At 46.5% G+C, this 23,520-nt stretch overlaps 1 protein-coding gene across 7 annotated transcripts in view; it reads right to left on the reverse strand.

The window, feature by feature from the left end:
- The window catches only part of MAP3K4 (mitogen-activated protein kinase kinase kinase 4), a 464,119-nt gene that overhangs the window by 123,696 nt on the left and 316,903 nt on the right, over positions 1-23,520 (reverse strand). For 5 of the 7 annotated variants that reach the window (XM_029594154.1, XM_029594152.1, XM_029594148.1 and 2 more), the window contains 2 exons: positions 10,895-10,973; positions 4,379-4,457 (listed from right to left, as the gene is read on the reverse strand). In XM_029594154.1, coding sequence (XP_029450014.1) covers positions 4,379-4,457; positions 10,895-10,973 — 158 coding nt within the window. The remainder of the gene's footprint in view (positions 1-4,378; positions 4,458-10,894; positions 10,974-23,520) is intronic. The other 2 variants (XM_029594153.1, XM_029594149.1) reach the window with 1 other exon arrangement.

The following is a 23,520-nucleotide window of genomic DNA, read 5'->3' on the forward strand; positions in this document are numbered from 1 at the left end:
CAACAGCCTTATTGTCTAAGCTTGTAATAACTTTTTTTTTTTTTTTTTTTTTTAAGCTTTGCTCCAGTGTGACATTCTCATTAAGCTTTGACAGTTCTCCTCTCTCAGGCCACAAAAATACAGTTGTACTCATAAGTTTACATACCCCTGGCAGAATATGTAAGATGTATAGCATTTTAAGAAACATGAGTGATCAGACAAAACATGTCCGTTAATTTTAATGTGTTTCAAATTAAAACTATTAAGAATCACAGAATAGCACAATTGTTAAACAAACCATAGCAATAAGGGAAAATAATAAAATGGTCATGTTCAAAAGTTTACATACCTTTGTTTGGGCTAATATACACTCAAGTTGAGATGGCAATGAAGTGTAGGTTTCCATACCTGTAGCTTGTAATTAGTGTCTGAGTTTCTTAGCTCTTGAGAAACCCTTGTGCATTTCATCCAGGGCTGCACTGACTTTGGTGGTTTCTGAAGCATAGGGAAAGCAAAAGAACTGTCAAAGGATCTGCAAGCAAAAGTAGTTCAACTTTATAAATCAGGAAAAGGATATCCAAAGATTTGAAAATGCCAATCATTACTATTCAAACTCTGATCAAGAAGTGGAAAATTATGGATTCTGTTAGAAAGATTTCAGACAACTGCCAGGAAAATTTGTTGGGATGTAAAGAAAAACCCACAAGCAACTTCTACTGAAGTACAGGCTTCTTTAAATCAAAGTGGTGTGGGTGTTTCAGCATGCACAATAAGAAGATACTTGAACAAAAATGGACTGCATGATAGAGTTGCCAGAAAACGGCCATTGCTGCACCAAAGCCACAAAACAATCTGTTTACAATATGCCAAACAGCACCTAGAGAAGCCTCAAAACTTCTGGAACAGAATAATTTTGAGTGATGAGACCAAAATTTAACTTTATGGTCATAACCATAAATGCTATAGAAAGAAGCACACCATCCCTACCATGAAGGTGGATCTCTGCTGTTCTGGGGGTGTGTGAAACACAGCAGCACAGGGAATTTAATCAAAATTGATGGCAGGATGAATGCAGCATCTTATCAGAAAATATTGCAGGAGAATTTGCTTTCATCAGCCAGGAAGCTGCATAAGAGACACACTTTCCAACATGAGAATGATCTGAAACACAAGGCCAAACTGACCCTTCAGTGGCTGCAGCAGAATAAAGTGAAGGTTCTGGAGTGGCCGTCACAGTCTCCTGACTCAACATCATTAAACCACTTTGGGGAGAACTCAAACATGCAGCTCATGCTAAACAACAAAATAATTTACAGGATCTGGAGGCTTTTTGCCAAGTGAAATGGGCAGCTTTACCACATGACAAAATAAAGGCCTTCATTCACAACTATCACAAAAACTCCAAGCCATCACTGATGCAAAAGGGGGCAATACACAATATTAAGAACTAAAGGTACATAAACTTTAGAAAAGGATCATTTTATTATTTTCCTTATTGCTATGGTTTAATGATTGTGCTATTTTGTGATACATAATAGTTTAATCTGAAAGACATTAAAAATAACATGTTTTGTCTGATCACTCATGTTTTCTTAAAATGCTACACATCTTACAAATTCTGCCAGGGGTATTTAAACTTATGAGCACAACTGTATGATTCTGGGACACCATTCACTGCTAGAACTATAATGCTTTATAACATTTCCAAAACAATACTTTTCCATTTATTCCCAACCCTCTCCCCCAAAAAATCAGCTTCCCAATGCTTTGTTGCAGTTCTGCTCTTATTACCCAATGCTCCATCTCATCTTCCACACTCCTCAATTTCTCCCTTCTACCCGCTCTCAGCCTCCACATCCATGATACATACCCCTCCTTTCCATTTCTTTTTCACCTCAACACACATCTTACTTCCTTTCAAAACACCTGGACCAGAGGCGGCATCTTGCCCTGACCCTTCCCCTCTCTCTCCAGTCTCACCTGTTGTTCTTCTAGGATGGCAGGACTGATGGCATTTCCTCTCAAAATGGGACCTGCAGCAGTATAGGGTCTTCACCTGGGGCCACAGCAGTAACAGCTTCCTTCAGACCCAATACACCCCCACCTCCTGAAAATTCAAAGCTGGCTTGGTGTTGTAGAAGGTTTCCCAGGGTGTGGTTAGGTCAGAGGATACAATACCACATGTAGTATTGCATTTTCAAAACTACATATGTTATTTTGGCTGGAAAAAGTACCTGCATAAAAAAAGAGATGCAAATCTCTGCAGTACTTTTTCCTTCATTATTATTGAAAGGGAAAGTATGTGTATACTTTTCATTTGAAAACAGATGTAAAGCCTCTGGATGAACGCACACGACTTTGCATCAAACTGCATCATTTTGAAAATTTCCCCCTTAGTGCTTAACACATGGAAAGCCCAACTTCACCCCTTCACTCCCACCTAAAGCCAGAAAGCCTGAACAAGTTTCATCTGGTGAAAGGGAAAGTTGTGTCCATTTGAAAGAACTGTTCTCAGTTCAAATGAGGTGAGCATGTCTGGCACCAGAAATGTTTTCAGAAGGCAGATTAACAGTGTCTTGAGTAATGACGTATCTTGTTAGGCAATCAAGATTATAAAAGTGTTTTGAGACTGACCACTTGATGCTTCAAAAGCGTATGTTGTATTGTCTAACCTTACAAAAAGCAATAAAAAGATTTTTTTTAGAAAAAAATAAAAGTCTCTCTGTGCTCTCTAGGGCTGAGTCATCTCACTTTATACAGGAAGCAGTGAAACACAAAGGCTAACACTTTTAAACCCTGACAAGAATACAGGAGAAAAATAAAATTGACAAGATTCTCTGCGATCAATAATCTCTAAATTTTTTCTGCAGTCACAAATCACTTTTTATGGCTATAGAAACAGCACTATATGACATCAACATCACAGTAATAATTTATCAAGCCCTACAATTATTTATCATTGGTAATTCAGGAATCCAGCTGCAGCTTGCTGTTGCAGATCACAATGGGAGAGGTTTTGTGTGTTCCATAAAACTGCTTTTGCCATATTTCCTGGTGAGCTACAGATGAACTACACTTTAAAGGCAGTAATCACTGGTACAAGAAAATGCAGATATACAAAATACTAAGAGCTACCAAAACTGTGCCTAGGTTACTAATACTCAACATTACCTCTTCCTATTAACACCCAAAATATTTTTATTTTATTTCTCTAAACATGTGCATGCATCAAAATGTGGTGTACAATGATTCAGGATTTGTTTTATGCAATAAGACTAATGCTTTTATGCAAACCACACCACTTCTCTTTATGCACAGCACAGACATCTTTATGTTGAAAGAAATTTATGCATTGGTAAAGGGCCAGGATGTGGAACCATTTTGCGCTCAGGTACCACAAAGGGCCTGGAATTACCCTATTGATGAGAGCCAACATCAGCAGGATTTCATTTACTTTCACCTCATGTGCCAGAAGAATTAGCCACAAGTGCTAACTTGGGCACTTGTGGCAAGGGTTTTGCCATCATCTGTGTAGAGCTTGTAATCAAATCACTGAACATTCCAATAAGGAATGCATTCATTACAAAATGGGGATGAGCTTCTGATGAGACTGACGTTCTTTCCACATGGTAATTTCAGTAGGCCAAACTCTATAATTTGTGGCAGAATTTTGCCTTGACACTAGGACCAACATTCTTTATTCCCATGAAGAAAAAAGTATGTGACTTTTAGAATTTACATAAAAATACCCAGAACCTCATACACTCATTCAAAATATGATACCAACAGCAGGGTAGGGAAGTTGCCATGCTATATTCATCAGCATACTGGATAGCCACAGGATATGCATTTACTAGGGGCTTAGACAGAAAAATGCTCCTAATGTAATATGTTTTTACACTGCCTTCCTCAAATAGTTTGAACCAAAGCAGTTTACATCAAGCAGGATTATACATGAATCACACTGCATCATAATAAAACAATACATTAATAAAACAGAGTAAGGCATCAAAAATACAAATCTAAAATATAAATACATCAGTAATATAATAATACAGCTAACACTTTAGAAACCTCCCTCACTGAGGAAGAAAAGAGTCATAAGACACCCAATTAAAATAATTCATAAACCTAAAGATACTCAACTTAACCTTCTCTCATACAACCTAACCCACCGAACATCTTAAAAACTACCAAACCACACCACCAACCCCACATCGCTCTATAAACTGGGGAGGCCTGAATTCATTATGAATTATAACTAGCCCTCTTCTCCATATTGTGTTTTCTTTTTGTTGCCAATTCTAATATTTTGGGCTGAAAGTATGAATAATTAAAATGAAAGGATGACTACACAGGTCAGCAATGGTCCAAAAGAAATGCCAGCAACACATCTTACCAAGGTACAAACCTGTAACAGGACTGTGAGGTTTCCCTATCACGTGGCCAATGCATTCATTCATGAGTGCTTGCAAACTCTAGGAAAAAGGGAGGAGGAAAGAAATTAAACATTTTTTAAGATAACATAAGCAATGAAAGATGTGCAAGGTGCTACCATGTGCAGCAGATTCTCCTCAGACCTGGGCTTGTCTGGTTCACACACGATATGAATTGTGTTTTTGGTGATCTCACCCTAAACCATGAAGTGGGTGGAGTTTTTCCTTTTTGTTTTTAAATTTTCTTATTGCCGAGTAGCTTCATGTTGCTCATTGATGGGTTATTTCAGGCTCGAGCTGCCCTCCTGGACACCATGAGCCATTATTCACAGGACACTGGGTATTTCTTGCCCTACAACATACCCCCCCCCCCCCCCTTCTCTTCCCAAGCCTGGCTATCATGACTACAGTCCTTAGTCAAGAAGCATGGGCTACTGCTCCATTCAAAGCCTAGGACAAATGCAATTGGAATCATCAGATCGGTGTCATTATGGCAAGATATCCAGGTGTCATCCATTATTTAAGAGCTGTGGATGCTTCCTCAGGAGCATCCGCAGCTCTAGCTGGCTTGAGGATAAATAGCCAGGTCCAAGATTCACATTTCCTGCTTGCTGGACCACAGGGCTGGCCTAGGGAGAAGACATTTTGACTACAATAATCATGTCTACACAGCTAGCATTCTATTTGGTCAAAATTAAATACAAGGTCTCAGCCATGAGCAAAGAATAATCTATTTTTGGCCTTTTGGGTGAGATTTGGAACCAGTATAATATGAAGGGGGAGCAGGGTTAAATACCCTGCTTCTTGACATACTAGGGGCATGATAAAGTTATGTCAAAATATATTTACAAAAATATATGAATAAATAATGTTTTATTTGCATAAGAGATTTACCTTTCCATAACAATGCCAATGCAAAAAAGAACCAAAAGTATCAACCTGATCACTGCAAAGTTGGCAGTAAGCAGTTGCACACTATCACCACCAACAATAATTATTTTAATATTTGAGATTTGCAGTTCTCATTCAATAGCAAATACATATTATTTAAGATTGTATTCTTTTTTCAATCTATCCATCTTTAGGGAAACAAATTAAGATTATTCCCAGGTGATAAAGGCTGCTACATACTGATCCAAAATCAGGTAAATTTGTTCATTTCTGTAGGTGTCAAGAGCCCCTGGAACGGTTGGTCAACTTTAGAAGCAAGCAGAACCTTAGTGGTGGCAAATAAAAATGAGGAGGAGGAAGGTGCATTTTGAATCCTTTTCTCTGTTTAAATATCTGCTCAATCTTCAGTCTGGTTGCTTTAAGGCCTTTAAGTTTCCTTGCCTGACAATTAGAGTTTATATCTATGTATTTTCTTTGTTGTAATAATTTTCTGCATTCAAATTGTCTATACTGAGTTTCCCTTGTGTGCACGTGTATGCCTTGTTACATTCTGCCCGACTTATTTTTTCTTGATTGTTCAAGACTGTTGCCGCCGACCCCTGCTGAGTCGGTGCACTAGCAAAACACAGCTTGTGTCAGGGATGGGATGGGTTTCCTTCAGCAAAATTAATTTATTAGTGTCTTCCTTTTTTGAAGTTTATTATGTGCTTCAATAAAGCTCTTTGCTTCTGATACTCAATAGTAGACAATCTCATGCATATAATTGCTCCTTCTGCCTCCTGTGATTTTTGACTGATTGGAGCTCCCTTTAGCTCCTTTCTGTGCAGTAAGTAAAAATGAACATGGCTACCCACTCTATGTGCTCCTTGGCTTTCTGTGGTTTCCTCTCTGTTTCTGCAGGAGACACTCATGTATGGCAGCGTCCTTCACCAAAACATTATATAACTGCCTTGAATTTTAGCATTAAAAACTCTTCAGCTTTTGAACTGTGTATGCCACTGCTGCGATACCCATCAACATTGTTTTATCCTTAAGTTGAAATCAGAAACTCATCAGTTAAGAAAATATAAAAATTAAAATAAAACATTTTGGGGGATGGGGAGATGGAGATGGCACATGACCATTTTTTTCTCATTTCACTTTAACCTCTCCCCATGGCTCTCTTGCTATGAACTATTTAGTCAGTGAGACCTACTCTACATAGAGACACTGACAACCCAACGTCTTTCCATGAAATGACAACACATTCTCTGTAGGCTATCAGATCTGTGAATTATCTGTCCTTAAAACTTACTTCCTGTGACCCTCCCCAGCTCTTATTTGATCTATAGCAGAAGGAAAATGTACAGCGAGAGCTGTTCTGCAGTTTTACAGCAACCACATTCTTTAAAAGAATTTTCTACAATTTACACAAACAATGGATATCAATGAAATGAGGAGCTTCTTGCTTTAATCTGGCAAAATGACACCAGAATGATAGCCAAGTAACACTGATGTACTGGGAGATGACATTTCCCATTAGTTTCTTTCCCACCATGGTTTCAGTGAAGGACACTGCTGGCATGCCATTTTCAAAACCCTGGATTCAAATGCCATTGTCCTCTGACTGAATTATCTGCACAGGAATCCACATGAAAACAAAAAAATATATATTTCTTGCAACATTTTGAACATCTTTAGATGTTCAAAATACTACTATAAATGTCTCCTATAGAATCTATTCCAGGATACATGTATTTTTGCATCAATCTGTACAATCTTCTCACATCTATTAATGAGGATGACAGAAAGATTTAACCACATATACACCTTTGGTTCATTGCTTTTTACCCCACAAGGTCAATATTCAAAAGCCATTTAAATGGATAACTAAAGGTTTTCCGTCTAAATGGCAAAACGCCGTATGTCGGCGGTGTCGCAGAGGCAGACGTTTTGGGGAGAAGCAGAATTAGCCACTTAACATGTGGCTAACTCTGGTCATGTCGCTGACCTGTCCTAAAGTTAGCAGCATAAACATATACAGCTAACTTTAAGACAGCCAGGTATATTCAGCAGCCCGACTGTACCGCTGAATTTACCCTACTAGTTAGCCAGATAGCTTTATCCGACTAACTAGCCAAGCTGCTCAGTGGCTGAATATCAGCCCACACAGCCCTAAAGATTATTCACAGCTTATTTAAAAAACTCTTATTAACCACCTCCCCAATTCTTTAACAGAGCTGTTTGGAGTGGTATACAGCCAAACATGCAAAATAACATCAGTACACAAAGCACAGCATAACAAAACAATAAAATAAATACTACCAACAGTATTAAACACAAGGAATTAAAATCTTATCCCACCTTTAATATTAACAATATATCTAATACTGTAGACTGTAAACATTAACCTGCCCACTGCAAGCAATGTGTATTACTACCAATCTCCTTGTTTGTCATTGCCTTAACCTTCTTTCTGAAAAGGAAAATTGGTTCTTACTTGCTAATTGTCTTTCCTTTCTTACCACATATCAGTCCAGACTGCTGGGTTTTGCCTCCCTTCCATGCTGAAGCTGGGAGCAAGTGGTGGTAGCAGACAGCAGAGAGCAGCTGAAGTTAGTGCTCCGTCCGGTGTCGCTACAAGCCCCTTAAGCAGACACCTCCGGATGACGTCTGAGGTAGGGTGGGACTAGCTCGCGCGGCTTAGGGGGAGCTGTAGATTGACGACAGTTCGTCTTTTGACCCATTCCTCATGAAAAAGGACAGCCGGCCGCCTAACACTGGGATAGAGGAACAGGTCTGGCTGTATCTCATTGAAAGGTCTTGGACACGAGGGACCCCTGACTGGCCCCATCTTGGCTCTTTCTGCGTCCTCAAAAGGATTGAAACAAGGATTGCGGCCTCCCCAAGAACTGTCACTGGCCTGCTCCCGGTGTCCTGCTCTGGCGGAAATGCCATTGCCCCCTAAAACGAGAGCGGGTGGGGAGAAAACTCCAAACCCCTTAGGCTTGTCTTCCAATAGTTTGTGTACCTTGTTGTCGCCCAGAAATTTGATCAGCTGCTCCAAGTCCTCGCCAAAGAGAAACTTGCCCTTAACAGGCATCTCACTGAGCTGAGCTTTGGAGGACATCTGCCGACCAGTTGTGGAGTTAAGAGAAGCAGTCTCACTGAGTCTGCTGACACCATCATTTGTGAGGAAGTATGAAGGAGAGTATACAGGGTGTCCACTCCATAGGCCACTGCTGCTTCTAAGTGCTCGGCCTGCGCAGACTTCGGAGGTGGGAGATCCATGGCGCTAAACAACTGCTGCATCCATCAGAGAATCGCATGAAGCATGAAACTGCTGCAGACCGCAGCCCGAATGCTGAGGGCAGACACCTCAAAAATCCTCTTGAGATGCACTTCGAGCTTCTGATCCTGTGGGTCATTAAGGGCCATCAGCTCCAGCAAATGGAATGGTGGTTCTCTTCATGACCGCCGACACCGAAGCGTCCACCTTGGGCACCTTCAAAAGTTCCAGAGTCTTGTTCATAGCCTGGCCAACTCTCAAGCCAGTCTTAGGCGTGTCCCACTCCTGGACCATAAGCTGTTGCACTATATGCTGAAAAGGAAAGATCTTGGCTGGACCTTGTAAGCAAGCCATGACAGGGTCCACCGTGTCCTGGCCCAAATTATCCTGGGAGACTGCAATGCCCAGCTCCGCTAAGACATGCGGAATCAGAGGGTCCAATTCCTCCCTCTGAAATAAACGCACAACCTTCGGATCATCGTTGTCAACAGGAAGCGATTTTTCCAGCTCTTTGCCCTGATCTCCACTAAGGAGAGATGGGTCTGCAAAAGAATCATGCGCAGCGGGCACCATGGGGTCAGACAATCCCAAAGGAGGGTCACCAGCATCACTCCAAGACGAAGGCCCCCTGACCTTGCGAATTCTAACAGCCCCCTGTGGCTCCTGTCTTTTAGGGACCTTTGCAGGCGGGCCTTCGGGTGGTCTGCGCTGCAGGAGGGCACCCAGGCAGGCCTGACCGGCGAGATAGGCTTCATGCATTAAAAGCATGAAGTCGACTGTAAAACCAGTCGAGCCCCTAGAACCCCCCCCTCCAGGGGATTGGGCTCCTCCTCCGAAAAATCAGGGAACACATCCTGAAAACCCTCAGGGCTTAATTTGGCTGGAGACAAATTGGGCGGGAGATCTCCCTCCCTCACTACCCTCTGCTTAGCTGCAGTGAAAGATTCCAAAATGGACGGCTCGGTCTTGAGGTCTGGAGCAACAGGCCGCTCGCCCGCACCACGGGCCTTTTCCCACGCTGCTCCCGAGGAACTCTCCCCTCTGGGGAGGCAGCGAATACAAAGCCCGACATGAGACAGCCACGGACAGGTTTCCTCGCAGGTAGAACATCGGGTCCCACGTGGCATGGCGACGGGAAAAAAGAGCAAGCGCGCGGGGGCACCGATAAGAGAAGCAGGAGAGAAAAGAAAGAAACCTGAAGCCCAAGACGCAGACATTCGTTCGTTCGGAGCCCGGCCACAACACGCAACCCGTGCCTGGAGGTAAATAAAGGGTCTGCTGCCAGCAATCCTCTCCTTTTTTTTTTTCTGTACCAGCCAGGAAGTTTCCCTGGATCCACAAATGGGGGAGGCGGGGGGAGGGACTGGAACACCGGTATCACCCCCTGCGCCACCTAAAAGAGGGGAGCAACTTTGGGCCACTGACCCTTGCTCCTGAAAGCCTGCTACCAGGAGGGATGGTCCCACCAGGACTTGCCGACCCCCTGGGAGGAATAACAGTTCGTTCTTGTCCCGCTTGAGAAAAGTTGATGCTTCTTAGGTTTTCCTTAAAAAATAAAAGCAACCAAACGAAGGTCAGAGCCGCAGGTTTTGCACCACCTCCATCTGCTGAAGACAGAGAAATACTGAGGAGAGGCAGGTGCTACACCCAGTTAAGAGGGGGTGCTCTCGAAGTTTTTCTCTGTCTCCATCTGCTGGAAGGGAGGCAAAACCCAGTAGTCTGGACTGATCCAGGTACGTACAGGGAAGTCTAATTTCATTCTGTCCTAATATCTACAGGCAACATATTTCACAGCATTTGGCCACTACTGAAAATGCTCTAGCCTGTAATCCTAGGTGTATCTTTCCTCAACATTTGTTTAGCTAGCCATGAACAGCCTGTATAAGCATGGTGAGTTATATATAAGCAGGGGTCCAACAAAGTGTTGCATGCAACATTTCAAATCATTGAGATGGTGGAAGAGGTTTGGAAGGGGCCTCCTCTTGAAGTTTGACCCTTCCAGTAATTTGAAATGGTGGGTCAAGGGAGAGGCAGGGTTCACACAGAGGTATGGCAGAGTGCAGTAAGAATATTTCTAGGAAGTTGGCAACCCTGCCACATCCTTGAGAACTCAAACACCACCAAAGCAATCTTTGTTTAAATGCATGGAGTAGGGAAAAAAAAAACTGACCGAACATTTGAAATGCAACTAAACTTAACCATATCATAACAGCCCACTGGCTAGTCTGCAAAACCTAAGTATACATATCCATTATAGTGCTAGTGACAGATTTCTTCTTGTGGTTATATTTTAAAACTGAAAAGAAAATAGTTTTCATACCAAAAAGTCATCTTCAGGCAGAGCCGAGATGAAAACTGGCTCGATGGCTTGAAGGTAATCAAAACCCTGCGTCGCCCACCTGTCATCGAAAAAAAAAAAAAAAAAAGAAAGAGTTCAATAGCCTCAAGCAACCACCAGGGAAGAGCTGTGCAAAGTCTCCAGACCACCTTTGCAAATACCACCCATCCTTAGCAAATTCCATTTATAACAGCAGTACCACCCTAAAAATATTTTCAGTCGCTTAGGAGCTAGGACAAATATATTAAGGTTGGAAATATTTTTTTCTTGTTGCTATGAAGAAAAACATGTGTAACATTTCTTTAAAAGATCTCATGTATCCATTCTTTACAGCACAGTGGATGCAATGGGGACCATATGCTGTGCTGATTATTGCCCTGCTGCACTTCGCTAACGTAAAAGCCATAGACTGTATCCAGTTGCATACTGCCCTCAGGGAAAGAAATTCCTAAGCCATAAGGACAGATGTACCAGTCACCCTTAATGTAAAAGGATAAGAAAATAATTTTAGGTTAAAAAAGAGCCATTTAGAGAGATGATCAGTAAAGGGATAAAGACACACTCCTTCCACCTTAAAAAAAAAACCAAAAACAAAAACGGAATCAATGAACAGACAGTCCATTTCAATGCCCCTCTATCAGTGCCCACAAAATGCCAAGCAGCAATGCTGTTAATGGGTCCAGATTAGCACATGCTGTTCGTTACACATGAATTTTTAAAAACATTTTCAGACCAATAGCAAGTAGCTTGCCACTTTCCTGTAAAGCTATTCATCAAGATCTGATATTCCTCAAGTGCAAAACCATAAAAACCTGTAAAGAACAAAAGGACCCCCCCTAAATCCATAACCATTTCCCTCTCATGTATCTTTAACTATATTCTTTGGCTACTTACCTACTCTCACAGTTGCAAATTATTAATGTAAAAATAAAATATAAAAAAAACCCAGAGAAACAAAAGAATATCAAAGAGGATGCAAAAGCAAATTCCAAACTAGTGGTATGGGAAAGGAAGGGACAGCACAGTTGCTTACCTGTAACAGATGTCCTCCTGGGACAGCAGGATGTTAGCCCTCACATGTGGGTGACATCATCCGATGGAGCCTGGCACGGAAAACTTTTGTCAAAGTTTCCAGAAACTTTGGCCAGCAGACTGAGCATGCCTAGCCTGCTACTATCGGCACATCCACGCAAGATCCCCCTTCAGTCTCATAGCATAACAAAAAATACAAGCGAAAAACAACAAACCGAAGATGAACCCAACATCGTGGGGAGGCAGACAGGATTCCTGAGGACTAACACCCTGCTGTACTAGGAGAACACCTGTTACAGGTAAGCAACTGCGCTTTCTCCTAGGACAAGCAGGATGGTAGCCCTCACATGTGGGTGAGGACAGATCTCCTGACTGCCCCATTCAACCAGAGAGAGAGAGACCAACAGCATCCATACAAGGTGCCAATGGGCACAACACAACTGTGGCACTGTGGGGAAAAACATGGGGCAGTCTGGTCCCACAAGGAGCACGAGTAGAGAGAGTTGGGTTCAGGTCTGAAACAGGTTGCACAGGACGGACTGACCAAAGGCACTGTCCTGACAGCTATCCTTGTCAAGGCAGTAGTGAGCTGCAAACATTTGAGAGCGCTCCAGGTTGCAGCCCAGCAGATTTCTGCAAAGGGGACGAATGGGCCATAAGAACATAAGAAAATGCCATACTGAGTCAGACCAAGAGTTCATCAAGCCAGGCATCCTGTTTCCAACAGTGGCCAATCCAGGCCATAAGAACCTGGCAAGTACCCAAAAACTAAGTCTATTCCATGTAACCATTGCTAATGGCAGTGGCTATTCTCTAAGCGAACTTAATAGTAGGCAATCGACTTCTCCTCCAAGAACTCATCCAATCCTTTTTTAAACACAGCTATACTAACTGCACTAACCACATCCTCTGGCAACAAATTCCAGAGTTTAATTGTGCGTTGAGTAAAAAAGAATTTTCTCCGATTAGTTTTAAATGTGCCCCATGCTAACTTCAAGGAGTGCCCCCTAGTCTTTCTACTATCCGAAAGAGTAAATAACCGATTCACATCTACCCGTTCTAGACCTCTCATGATTTTAAACACCTCTATCATATCCCCCCTCAGTCGTCTCTTCTCCAAGCTGAAAAGTCCTAACCTCTTTAGTCTTTCCTCATAGGGGAGCTGTTCCATTCCCCTTAGATGCTGCCATAGCCCGCACAGAGTGAGCCTTCACTCTGCCAGCTAGCTGATGGCCTGCCTGTGTGTAGCAGAAGGCAATGCAAATCTCCAGCAAGTTCAATAGGGTTTGCTTACCCATCGCTGCATCCAGTCGGTTAAGAACATACGAAATTGCCATGCTGGGTCAGACCAAGGGTCCATTAAGCCCAGCATCCTGTTTCCAACAGAGGCCAAACCAGGCTACAAGAACCTGGCAAGTACCCAAACACCAAGAAGATCCCATGCTACTGCTGCAATTACTAGCAGTGGCTATTCCCTAAGTAAACTTGATTAATAGCAGTTAATGGACTTCTTCTTCAAGAACTTATCCAAACCTTATTTGAACCCAGCTACATTAACTGCACTAACCACATCCTCTGGCAACAAATTCCAGAGCTTTATTATGCGTTGAGTGAAAAAGAATTTTCTCCGATTAGTCTTAAATGTGTTACTTGCTAACTTCATGGAGTGCCCCCTAGTCCTTCTATTATCCGAAAGTGTAAATAACCGATTCACATCTACTCATTCAAGACCTCTTAAAGACCTCTATCATATCCCCCCCTCAGCCATCTCTTCTCCAAGCTGAACAGCCCTATCCTCTTCAGCCTTTCCTCACAGGGGAGCTGTTCCATCCCCTTAATCATTTTGGTTGCCCTTCTCATTAGCTTCTCCATCGCATCTATATCTTTTTTGAGAGGCGGCGACCAGAATTGTACACAGAATTCAAGGTGCGGTCTCACCATGGAATGATATAGAGGCATTATGACATTTTCTGTGTAAGTGAGAGAGAGAGGGAATGTATGTGAGGGTGTGTGGGTATGTGCATAAGCAAGAAGGAGCTTGTGTGAGAGAGGGAGGAGCAGAGGTAGTATGGGGGGGGGGGGGTGTCAAACTCTGGAAGTGGTGATAGAGTGGAAGGGGGGTGAGCCTAGAAGGGATGAGGAGAGAAAGTGGAGGGTGGAGGAGTTGTGGCCTGAGAAGGCAGTGAAAGGAGTCTAGCCAGGGGAGCAGGTCTCTATCTGTTTTCGAATCGCGGAACCAGTCTGGGAAGTCAGGGAGCTCTACCAACTGATTAACAAGAAATGCCAACACTACCTTAGGCAGAAAGGATGGCACCTTGCGTAAAGACACCCTGTCCGCTGAAAACCGCAAAAACAGATCCTGGCAGGACAGAGACTGCAATTCAGAAATGCGCCTCGCTGAACAAATAGCCACTAAGAAGACTGTCTTCAGGGTCAGGTCCTTGAGAGAAGCCTGACCCACTGGCTCAAAGGGGGGTACACACCAAGCCCGTAGGACAAGGTTCAAGTTCCACTCTGGGCAAAGTTCCCGAACAGGCAGCTTCAAATGCTTGACCCCTATGAAGAAACTAACCACATCGGGGTGACAGGACAGGGATCTGGCGTCTATTCGTCCCCTAAAACATCCCAGAGCGTAAACCTGAATGCATATGGAATTGTACACTAGGCCCTTGGAGAGACCCTGCTGTAGAAAAGCCAGCCTATGAGGGACAGGCACTGGCCCGATCCCCTGTTGCACACACCAGGACTCGAAAACTGTCCCCACTCACACGTACATCATGGAAGTCGAAGGGCGCCTGGCCTGTAACAGCATGGCAATTACTGGCTCTGAATACCCCCTTCAGTCGCAGACGCCGCCTCTCAAAAGCCAAGCCGCGAGAGAGAAGCGATCCTCCCGATCCGAGAAGATGGGACCCTGACACAACAGGTCGGTAAATGCGCCAGCCGCAAGGGCCCGTCCATGGCTAGTCGTACCAGATCTGCAAACAAAGGGCGACATGGCCACTCTGGAGCCACCAGTGCTACCTGACCTCGGTGCTGTTCCACTCGTCTGAGGATTCGACTGATGAGAGGCCAAGGAGGAAAGGCGTACAACAGAATCCCTGTCAGTCATTTGGACACCAAGGCGTCGAGGCCTACCGACCCCATCTCCTTCCGTTGACTGAAAAAAACATGTCTTCACGTTGAGTCGGGTCGCCATGAGGTCCAACTGGGGAGTCCCCCCATCTGGCACAAATGAGGTTCCACGCCTCTCTGGACATCTCCCATTCTCCTGGATCCAGCTGTTGCCTGCTGAGGAAGTCCGCCTGGAAGTTGTCTACGCCTGCCACGTGAGAGGCAGCAATGCCCTCCAGATGGCATTTGGCCCAGGTGAAGAGTAGATGAGCTTCTCGGGCTATGGCAGGGCTCTTTGACCACCTTGGCGGTTGAGGTACTCCACCGTGGTGGTGAGAACACTCGAACCATCCGATTCTGCACCAGATCCAGAAATGCTTCCAACGCCCTGCGCACTGCCCTGGTTTCTAAGGGGGTGATGGACCAAGCTCGTTCTGACTCCAACCATACGCCCTGTGCCGCTCTGCCCAGGCACACCGCACCCCAGCCTCGGAGGCTGGCGTCCATGGACACTACTACCCAGTCTGGAGTTTCGAGGGGAATTCCTCTCTGCAGATTGTAATCCACTAGCCACCATGCCAAGCTGGATCTGGACTGCGATGTCAGGGGCAGCTGCACCTGATACTGCTCAGACACTGGGCTCCACCGGGACAGGAGCGCTTGCTGTAACAGCCCCAAGTGAGCAAACGCCCAAGGGATGAGATCTAGTGGCGAGGCCATGGATCCCAGTACCTGTACATAGTCCCAAGCCGTAGGAGTCTGCGTCTTCCTCAAGCAATTCACTTGCTGTTGCAATTTGCGCATCCGCTCCTCTGTCAGAAACACCCGGCCCAGGTGAGCCCCTAGGTATTCCAGGACCTGGGAGGGGAATCAGGTGACTCTCAAGTTTGATTACCCACCCTAAAGACTGCAGCATGAGGGTCACATGACGAATAGTCCGCTGACAGTCTTCCTCCGACTTCGCCCAGAGGAGCCAGTCATTGAGGTATGGGGTACACCAACACTCCTTCCTGTTGGAGGGCTGCCGCAACAACCACCATAACCTTTGTGAAGGTGCGGTGTGCTGAAGCCAGCCCAAAGGGGAGCACACGAAACTGGAAATGTTGTCCCAGGATCGAGAACCGCAGGAACTGCTGATGAACGCTCCGGATCGGGATATGGAGGTAGGCCTCTGTAAGGTCCAAGGAGGTGAGGCAGTCTCCCTTGCGCACCGCCGCAATCACCGTGCGCAGGGTTTCCATTCGAAAACGCGGGACTTTCAGACTCTGGTTCACTTGCTCGGGGTCCAGAGTGGGACGAAATGTCCCCTCTTTTTTTTGGCACCACAAAGTACACGGAATATCATCCGGCCCCTTGTTCTGCCTCTGGAACTAGAACGATGGCCTTCAAGCTGATCAGACGGCGTAGTGTGGCCTCCACTGTGGTTCACTTGTTTAGGGAAGAACAGCGCGGGAGGGTGAAAAAATTCTAAGGCATAACCGACGCGGGTCACCTGCAGTACCCACTGGTCGGTCAAAACTCTTGCCCACTCCTCGTAGAATTGGGACAGCAGTCTCCCTTACCACCACCTCCGGGGAGTGAGTACTCCTGATTTCATTGGGAGGCTTTGCCGGCTACAGAATCCTGGCTGGAACCTCCTCTCGCTACCCGGCTGGGTCCCCGAAAGGACTGTTGACGTCCCGAGGAAGGCCCGGATCCATAGGAAGCAGAGGAACACCCCCCCCCCCCTTCCTGACAAATCTTCTGGAATCTCTGACCCGGGTTCTTGGGGCAAAGGCCTTCTGAAAGGGCTTTCCATCCTCTGGGAGCCTATTCCCTTTGGCTTCTCCCAGTGACTTTACCAGCTGGTTCAAGTCCTCGCCAAACAGGAGCTTCCCCCTGAAGGGAAGATTGCACAAACGTGCTTTAGAAGATGAGTCAGCCAACCAACTCAGGAGCCACCGCAAGCATGGGGCCACGACTGAAGAGATCATGGAACGCGCCGATGTCTGTACCAAGTCATACAGGGCATCCGCCATGAAATCACCCCCGCCTCAAGGCGAACCGTCTGCGCCTGGGACATGATCCCCAAAGCAGCTGGGTCATCATACTGGCACACACTGCCGCTCTGAGGCTCAAGGCCGAGACTTCAAAAATGCGTTTCAGGTGGACTTCCAATTTTCGATCCTGGGCATCCTTCAGGGCAGCCGAACCTGCCACAGGAATGGTAGTCTTCCTAGTAACAGCGGCGATTTGGGGGTTGGTATGGGCTCCAAATGCTCTTCTGACAGCGGATAGCAAATGTTGCTTACCTGTAACAGGTGTTCTCACAGGACAGCAGGATGTTAGTCCTCACATATGGGTGACATCACAGGATGGAGCCCAATCACGGAACACTTTTGTCAAAGTTTCTAGAACTTTGACTGGCACCTACTGGGCATGCCCAGCATGAGACTAAACATGCAGCCAGCAGGGGTCCCCCTTCAGTCTTGTTTAAAGCTATAGGAAGTGCCAAAAATAAAATAATAAAACATAATGAACCCAACACCGCGGGGTGGTGGGCGGGTTTCGTGAGGACTAACATCCTGCTGTCCTGTGAGAACACCTGTTACAGGTAAGCAACATTTGCTTTCTCACAGGACAAGCGGGATGGTAGTCCTCACATATGGGTGAGTACCGAGCTGAGGATGTCCGAGAAAGGCACCAAATGTATCCAAGATGTGCAATAGGCACAAGGAGTGGGGTGGAATTTGGTAGAGGGCATCCTGAACCCTAACGTGTGTTGGTATGTCAAGTTGCAAAAAGGTTGCGCAAGACAGACTGGCCGAAGATGGAATCTTGTCTTCCAGCCTTGTCTAAGTAATAATGGGCTGTAAAGGTATGGAGAGAACTCCAGGTAGCAGCCCTACAAATATCAGGAAGCGGCACCGAGCGTAGGTGCGCTACTGAAGTTGCCATGGCCCTGACAGAGTGCGCTTTAACACTGTCTTGAAGTGGAATGCCTGCTTGCTGATAGCAAAAAGATATGCAGTCTGCTAACCAGGAGGAGAGAGTCTGCTTACCCACAGGCTGTCCCAATTTGGTGGAATGGAAAGAAACAAACAATCGAGTACTTTTCCTGTCGGTAGCTGTCCGGTCTAAATAGCATGCTAGAGCCTGTTTACAGTCAAGGGTATGCAGAGCCTGTTCTCCTGGATTAGAATGGGGCCTGGGAAAGAAGGTTGGTAGTATAATGGATTGATTAATGTGAAACTCTGATACTACCTTAGGCAAAAACTTAGGGTGAGTGCGGAGTACTACCCGGTCGTGCAGAGGTTTAGTGTAAGGCGGATAGGTAACTAGGGCCTGTAACTCACTAACTCTGCGCGCGGATGTGATTACCAAAAGAAAAACCACTTTCCATATGAGATATCGAAGATCACAGGATTGGAGAGGTTTGAATGGTGGTTTCATGAGCCGACCCAAAACCAGGTTGAGGTCCCAAGAAGGGGCCAGAGGGCGCAGTGGAGGCTTGAGGTGGAACAAGCCCTTCAAAAAGCATGTCACAAAGGGTTGTACAGAAATGGGTACATCCGCAACACCTTTATGGAAGGCGGCTACTGCACTGACATGCATCCTGATGGAAAAAGTTTTTAGACCTGACTCTGATAAGTGCCAGAGACAGTCTAGAAACTTCATGGTGGAACAGGTAAAAGGATCAAGTGACAGTGAGGAACACCATGACTTAAACCTGTTCCATTTGTAAAAATAAGATTTTCTCTTGGAAGGCTTCCGCGAAGTAATCAGGACTCGGGAAACTGGCTCCGAAAGGTTGAGTGGCTGAAGAATTAGCCTTTCAACATCCAGGCAGTCAGGGACAAGGCCTGAAGATTGGGGTGGTGTAGACACCCGTCATTCTGGGTGTTCAGAAGCAGGTCCTTCCCCAGGGGAATGTGCCTGCGAATGGAGAGGTCCTGAAGAATTGGAAACCACACTTGGCGTGGCCAGTGAGGAGCTATGAGGATCATGGTTCCCTTGTCCTGACGTAACTTCACGAGAGTCTTCGAGAGAAGTGGGAGGGAATGCATATAGGATACCGGTGGCCCCTGAGAGGAAGAATGTGTCTCTTGGCTGTGAGTTTTGGCTGCAAGTGAGAGAGAAAAAGTTCTCTACTTTGCGGTTTTGAGGTGACGCAAAGAGGTCTACTTGAGGATAACCCCAACGTTGGAATATTGAGTTCGCTACTGTGGGGTTGAGAGACCACTCATGTGGCTGAAAGGTGTGACTCAGCTTGTCTGCCAGCACATTGTCCACTCCCGGCAAGCAGGTGGCCTTGAGGTACATCGAGTGGGAAAGGGCCTCCGCCCATATCTCTGCCGCTTCCTGACACAGTAGGTAGGAGCCCGTCCCTCCCTGCTTGTTGATGTACCACATGGCCACCTGGTTGAACAGGCGATCCCGAAACACCCTGAGAGCATATCTGATTGCTCGTAGCTCCAGGAAATTGATTTGGTGTTTGGCTTCCTCTGGAGACCAAGTTCCTTGGGTTTGCAAATTGGCAACATGTGCTCCCCGGCTGAGGTTGGAAGCATCGGTGGTGAGAGTTATTTGAGGATTTGGGGCCTGGAAGGGCAGGCCTGGGAGAAGATTGATCTGATTTTTCTACCAAGCTAGAGACTGACGAAGTGGGTCGGTGATGTGGACAACGGTCGATAGTGGTTGAACTGATTGAGTCCATTCTGACCTTAGAACATAAGAAATTGCCATGCTGGGTCAGACCAAGGGTCCATCAAGCCCTAGAGTCCACTGCATGACTCATGGCCAAGCGGGCCATTGGGGTAATCTGCACCGAGAACGCCATGTGTTCCAGCAGGATGAGGAAGTTTCGTGCAGTCGAATGGTGTTGAGACTGTAGATGGTGTGCAAGAGAAATGAGAAAGAGCTCGCTGTAGAGGCAGAAAAGCCTTTGCTTGAAAGGTGTCCAAGTCTGCCCTTATGAAGGACAAAGTTTGAGATGGGACTAAGCAGGATTTCGCGTAGTTGACGAGAAATCCTAGCGAAATCAGGGTGTGTAAGGTAAGATGTAGGGACGACAGAGCAGTTTGCTGAGTGGGAGCCCTGATCATCCAATCGTTGAGATAGGGGTAGACATGGACACCTTTTGAGTCCTGAGGAAGGCTGCTGCTACTACTACGAGACACTTGGTGAAAACTCGTGGAAAAAATGCTAGGCCGAATGGGAGCACTCTGTACTGATAGTGCTTGGGGCCTACCAGAAATCTGTGATGAGATGGAGTTATCGCAATGTGTGTGTATGCGTCCTGAAGGTCTAGAGAACAGAGCCAGTCTCCTCTTTGCAGAAGAGGAAGGAGGGAATCCAAAGTTACCCTCTTGAACTTTTCTCGTTGGAGGTACTTGTTGAGGGCACTCAGGTCCAGAATTGGACAAACACCGCCTGACTTTTTGGGGATTAGAAAGTACCGTGACTAGAACTTGAGGCCCTGTTGGGAGTAGGGCACTGGTTCGATTGCTCTGGATTGAAGGAGGAGGAAGACTTCCTGATCCAGTAGTAGTGAATGGTCTGATGTTCCCCACGTCGGCCGAGGTGGGGAGTCTGATGGAGAGAAAGTTCAGGTGATAACCTTGAGAGATTATGGCAAGGACCCACTGGTCTGAGGTGATTGTGTGCCATACGTTGTTGAAATGGCACAATCGACTCCTGCATAGAGAGCAGCGGAAGCTGGCTGCTGCTCTCTATGCAGGAGTCAAAAACCGGAAGCAGGGCCTAGCTGAGGAGCTGCTTGCGGCTTTTGTTTATGGGATTAACGAGACTAGGCCTTTTGGAAAGGCCTCGTAGAACAACCTCTAGACGGTGGTGGATAGGACTTCTTTGGAAGGAAGAATGACTTTTTGGAGTCCTTCCTAAATGGTTGTTTAGTCGAATATTCAGAAGGCATCAGAGAGAGTTGGCGAAGGGTCTCATGATGCTCCTTGAGCTCCGCCACCATCGGCTGGATCTGTTCACCAAACAGATTGTCTCCGATGCAAGGCAGATCGGACAATCTGTCTTGTACTTCAGGGCGCAAGTCCGAAGACTTAAGCCAGGCCCATCTTGCAGAAATGGCAGTTGCTGAAACCCTGGAGGCGGTGTCGAAGATGTCATAGGAGGATCTTATTTCATGTTTCCCCGCTTCAAAGCCTTTGCGAACCAGGGTTTGTAGCTGTTCCTGGAATTGCTGAGGCAGGGACTCTACAAAGTCCTGTATCTGCTTGAATAAGACCCTATTATACTGGGTCATATAAAACTGGTAAGAGGCGATCCGAGAGATGAGCATAGATCCCTGGAAGACACATCGGCCAATGGCATCCAGGAATTTCTGCTCTTTGCCTGGAGGAAAGGAAAAGTGTGGCTTTGAGCGTCGTGCCCTCTTCTGGGCAGACTCTACTACCACGGATTGGTGATCCAGTTGAGGTTTTTGGAACCCTGGAGCTGACTGGACCAAGTAAGTGGTATCTGCTTTTCGGTTGACTGGAGCTACCGAACCAGGGTGTTCACAATTCTTTTTGAGAAGATCCAAAAGAACCTGATGGATAGGGATGGAGGTGATTTCCTTGGGAGCATCCAGGAATTGTAACAGCTCCATCATCTGGTGTCTATCAACTTGCTCAGTCTGTAAGGGAACCATCTCAGACATTTCCTTCACAAAATTTATGAAGGACAAGTCCTCCGGAGAACACTTCCTGCTTTCAGTAGGAGAGGGTGGTGATGGTAAATCATCGGTATCTGGGGAGGAATCGTGAGTCCAGGTGTCATAGGGATCAGCACCTGTCCCTCTAGGAACCTGAGAGGGACGGGATGAAGGTATTCCTGAAGGTCCCGGTCTAGGCTCTGAAGGCATAGAGGGAAGTACTGGAGGCACCGATGAAGGCATCGAGGGCATCGATGGATGGATCGGTGGAGCCGATGGCCACATCGGCATCGATGGTTGAGGCATCGGCAGGACTCCCGATGGGGGAAGACAGAACAGTGTTTCTCCTCCTGATGACAGAGCAAGCGGAGAAGGCACCAGAGCCATCGGTGACCCCGGATCAGTCGGTGGAAAAGCGGCTAGAAACACTTCCATCTTCGAGAGCAGTGGTGCCAATGCTGCCGGAATGGGATCAGTGATCGGTTCCACAATCGGCACCGGTTTCGGCGCTGGAGGAACCTGGAATCTGTGCATCGCCTTATCGATGACCTCCTGAACCATCCGGTCCAGCTCTTCACGGAGATCTGGAGCAATCAGCCCCGGCTCTGGAAGGGAAGAAGGAGGCAGAGGCATAGCCGGAGGGACCACCGTTAAAGGCGGAGTCGCGGCTCCCAACACCCATCCGGGTGAGGGTTGCCTCGGTGACCTGGTCTCAGAAAGGGACGATGCCTTTTCTGGACGGAGTTTCTTCGATGGCGGCTCGGACGATGGCGAGGTCTATGACTTTTCGTTATCGATGGTCCGAGGCTTTCTGTGCCAATGCTTCTCTCTACAATCCCCTGGGCCTGAGAGGGAGTAGAGGTAGTCGATGGCGGAAGGTTGTCGATGCCGGACGGTCACCAGTCGGTGCCCGATGCTTGCGCGAAGTAGACGGCGCCGGTTCGGACGACGTCGAAGCAATAGGCAGCGTTGGAATTTGAGAACGGAAGAGAAGTTCCATGTTCTCCATTCTGGCTTTGCGACCTTTCGGTGTCATTAGGGCACATTTGGTGCAAGTCAGGACATCATGCTCACACCCGAGGCACATTACACAGACTTTATGGGGGTCTGTTATGGACATGATGCGAGCGCAGTCAGGGCACCAAAGGAACCCCGATGCCATGTCCTTTGAAACATTGAGCCGTGGTGCAGTCGACGGCCAGTAGGTCCCGAGGGCCAAACTCGAAGGGAATCGACCGGAACCAGGTAAAAAAACTTACCGGAGTACCACAGAAGCAAAAATTCGAGAGGGGGACCCCTGTGGGATATGAAAGTTTGTAGTAATTCTGTGAGGAAAATTCCTGTCAGGAATCTCTGTGGAGCTCCTTAACCCGTGTGGCTACTGCTGCATGGAAAAAAGAAGACTGAAGGGGGACCCCTGCTGGCTGCAGGTTTAGAGCCATGCTGGGCATGCCCAGTAGGTGCCAGTCAAAGTTCTAGAAACTTTGACAAAAGTGTTCCGTGACTGAGCTCCATCTTGTGATGTCACCCATATGTGAGGACTACCATCCTGCTTGTCTTGTGAGAAACAGCTTGGCCATGGCTCGTCCCACCTTGAGGCCGGCCTCTGGGGCATCCCACTCCCTGCTGATAAGCTTCTGAATTTTCTTTGGAATTGGGAAAGCCAAGGGGGGTCCTTGCAACCTGTCCAGGACCGGGTTGACCCCTTCGCTGTCTGAATCCTCCTGTGACACTGCAGAACCTCCTGTGACACTGCAGAATCCTCCTGCAGAACCTGGGGAATAAGGGGACGCAATTCCTCCTGCTTAAACAGCCG

The sequence above is a fragment of the Rhinatrema bivittatum genome, chromosome 3 (genome assembly GCF_901001135.1).
Source record: "Rhinatrema bivittatum chromosome 3, aRhiBiv1.1, whole genome shotgun sequence".
Lineage (NCBI taxonomy): Eukaryota > Metazoa > Chordata > Amphibia > Gymnophiona > Rhinatrematidae > Rhinatrema > Rhinatrema bivittatum.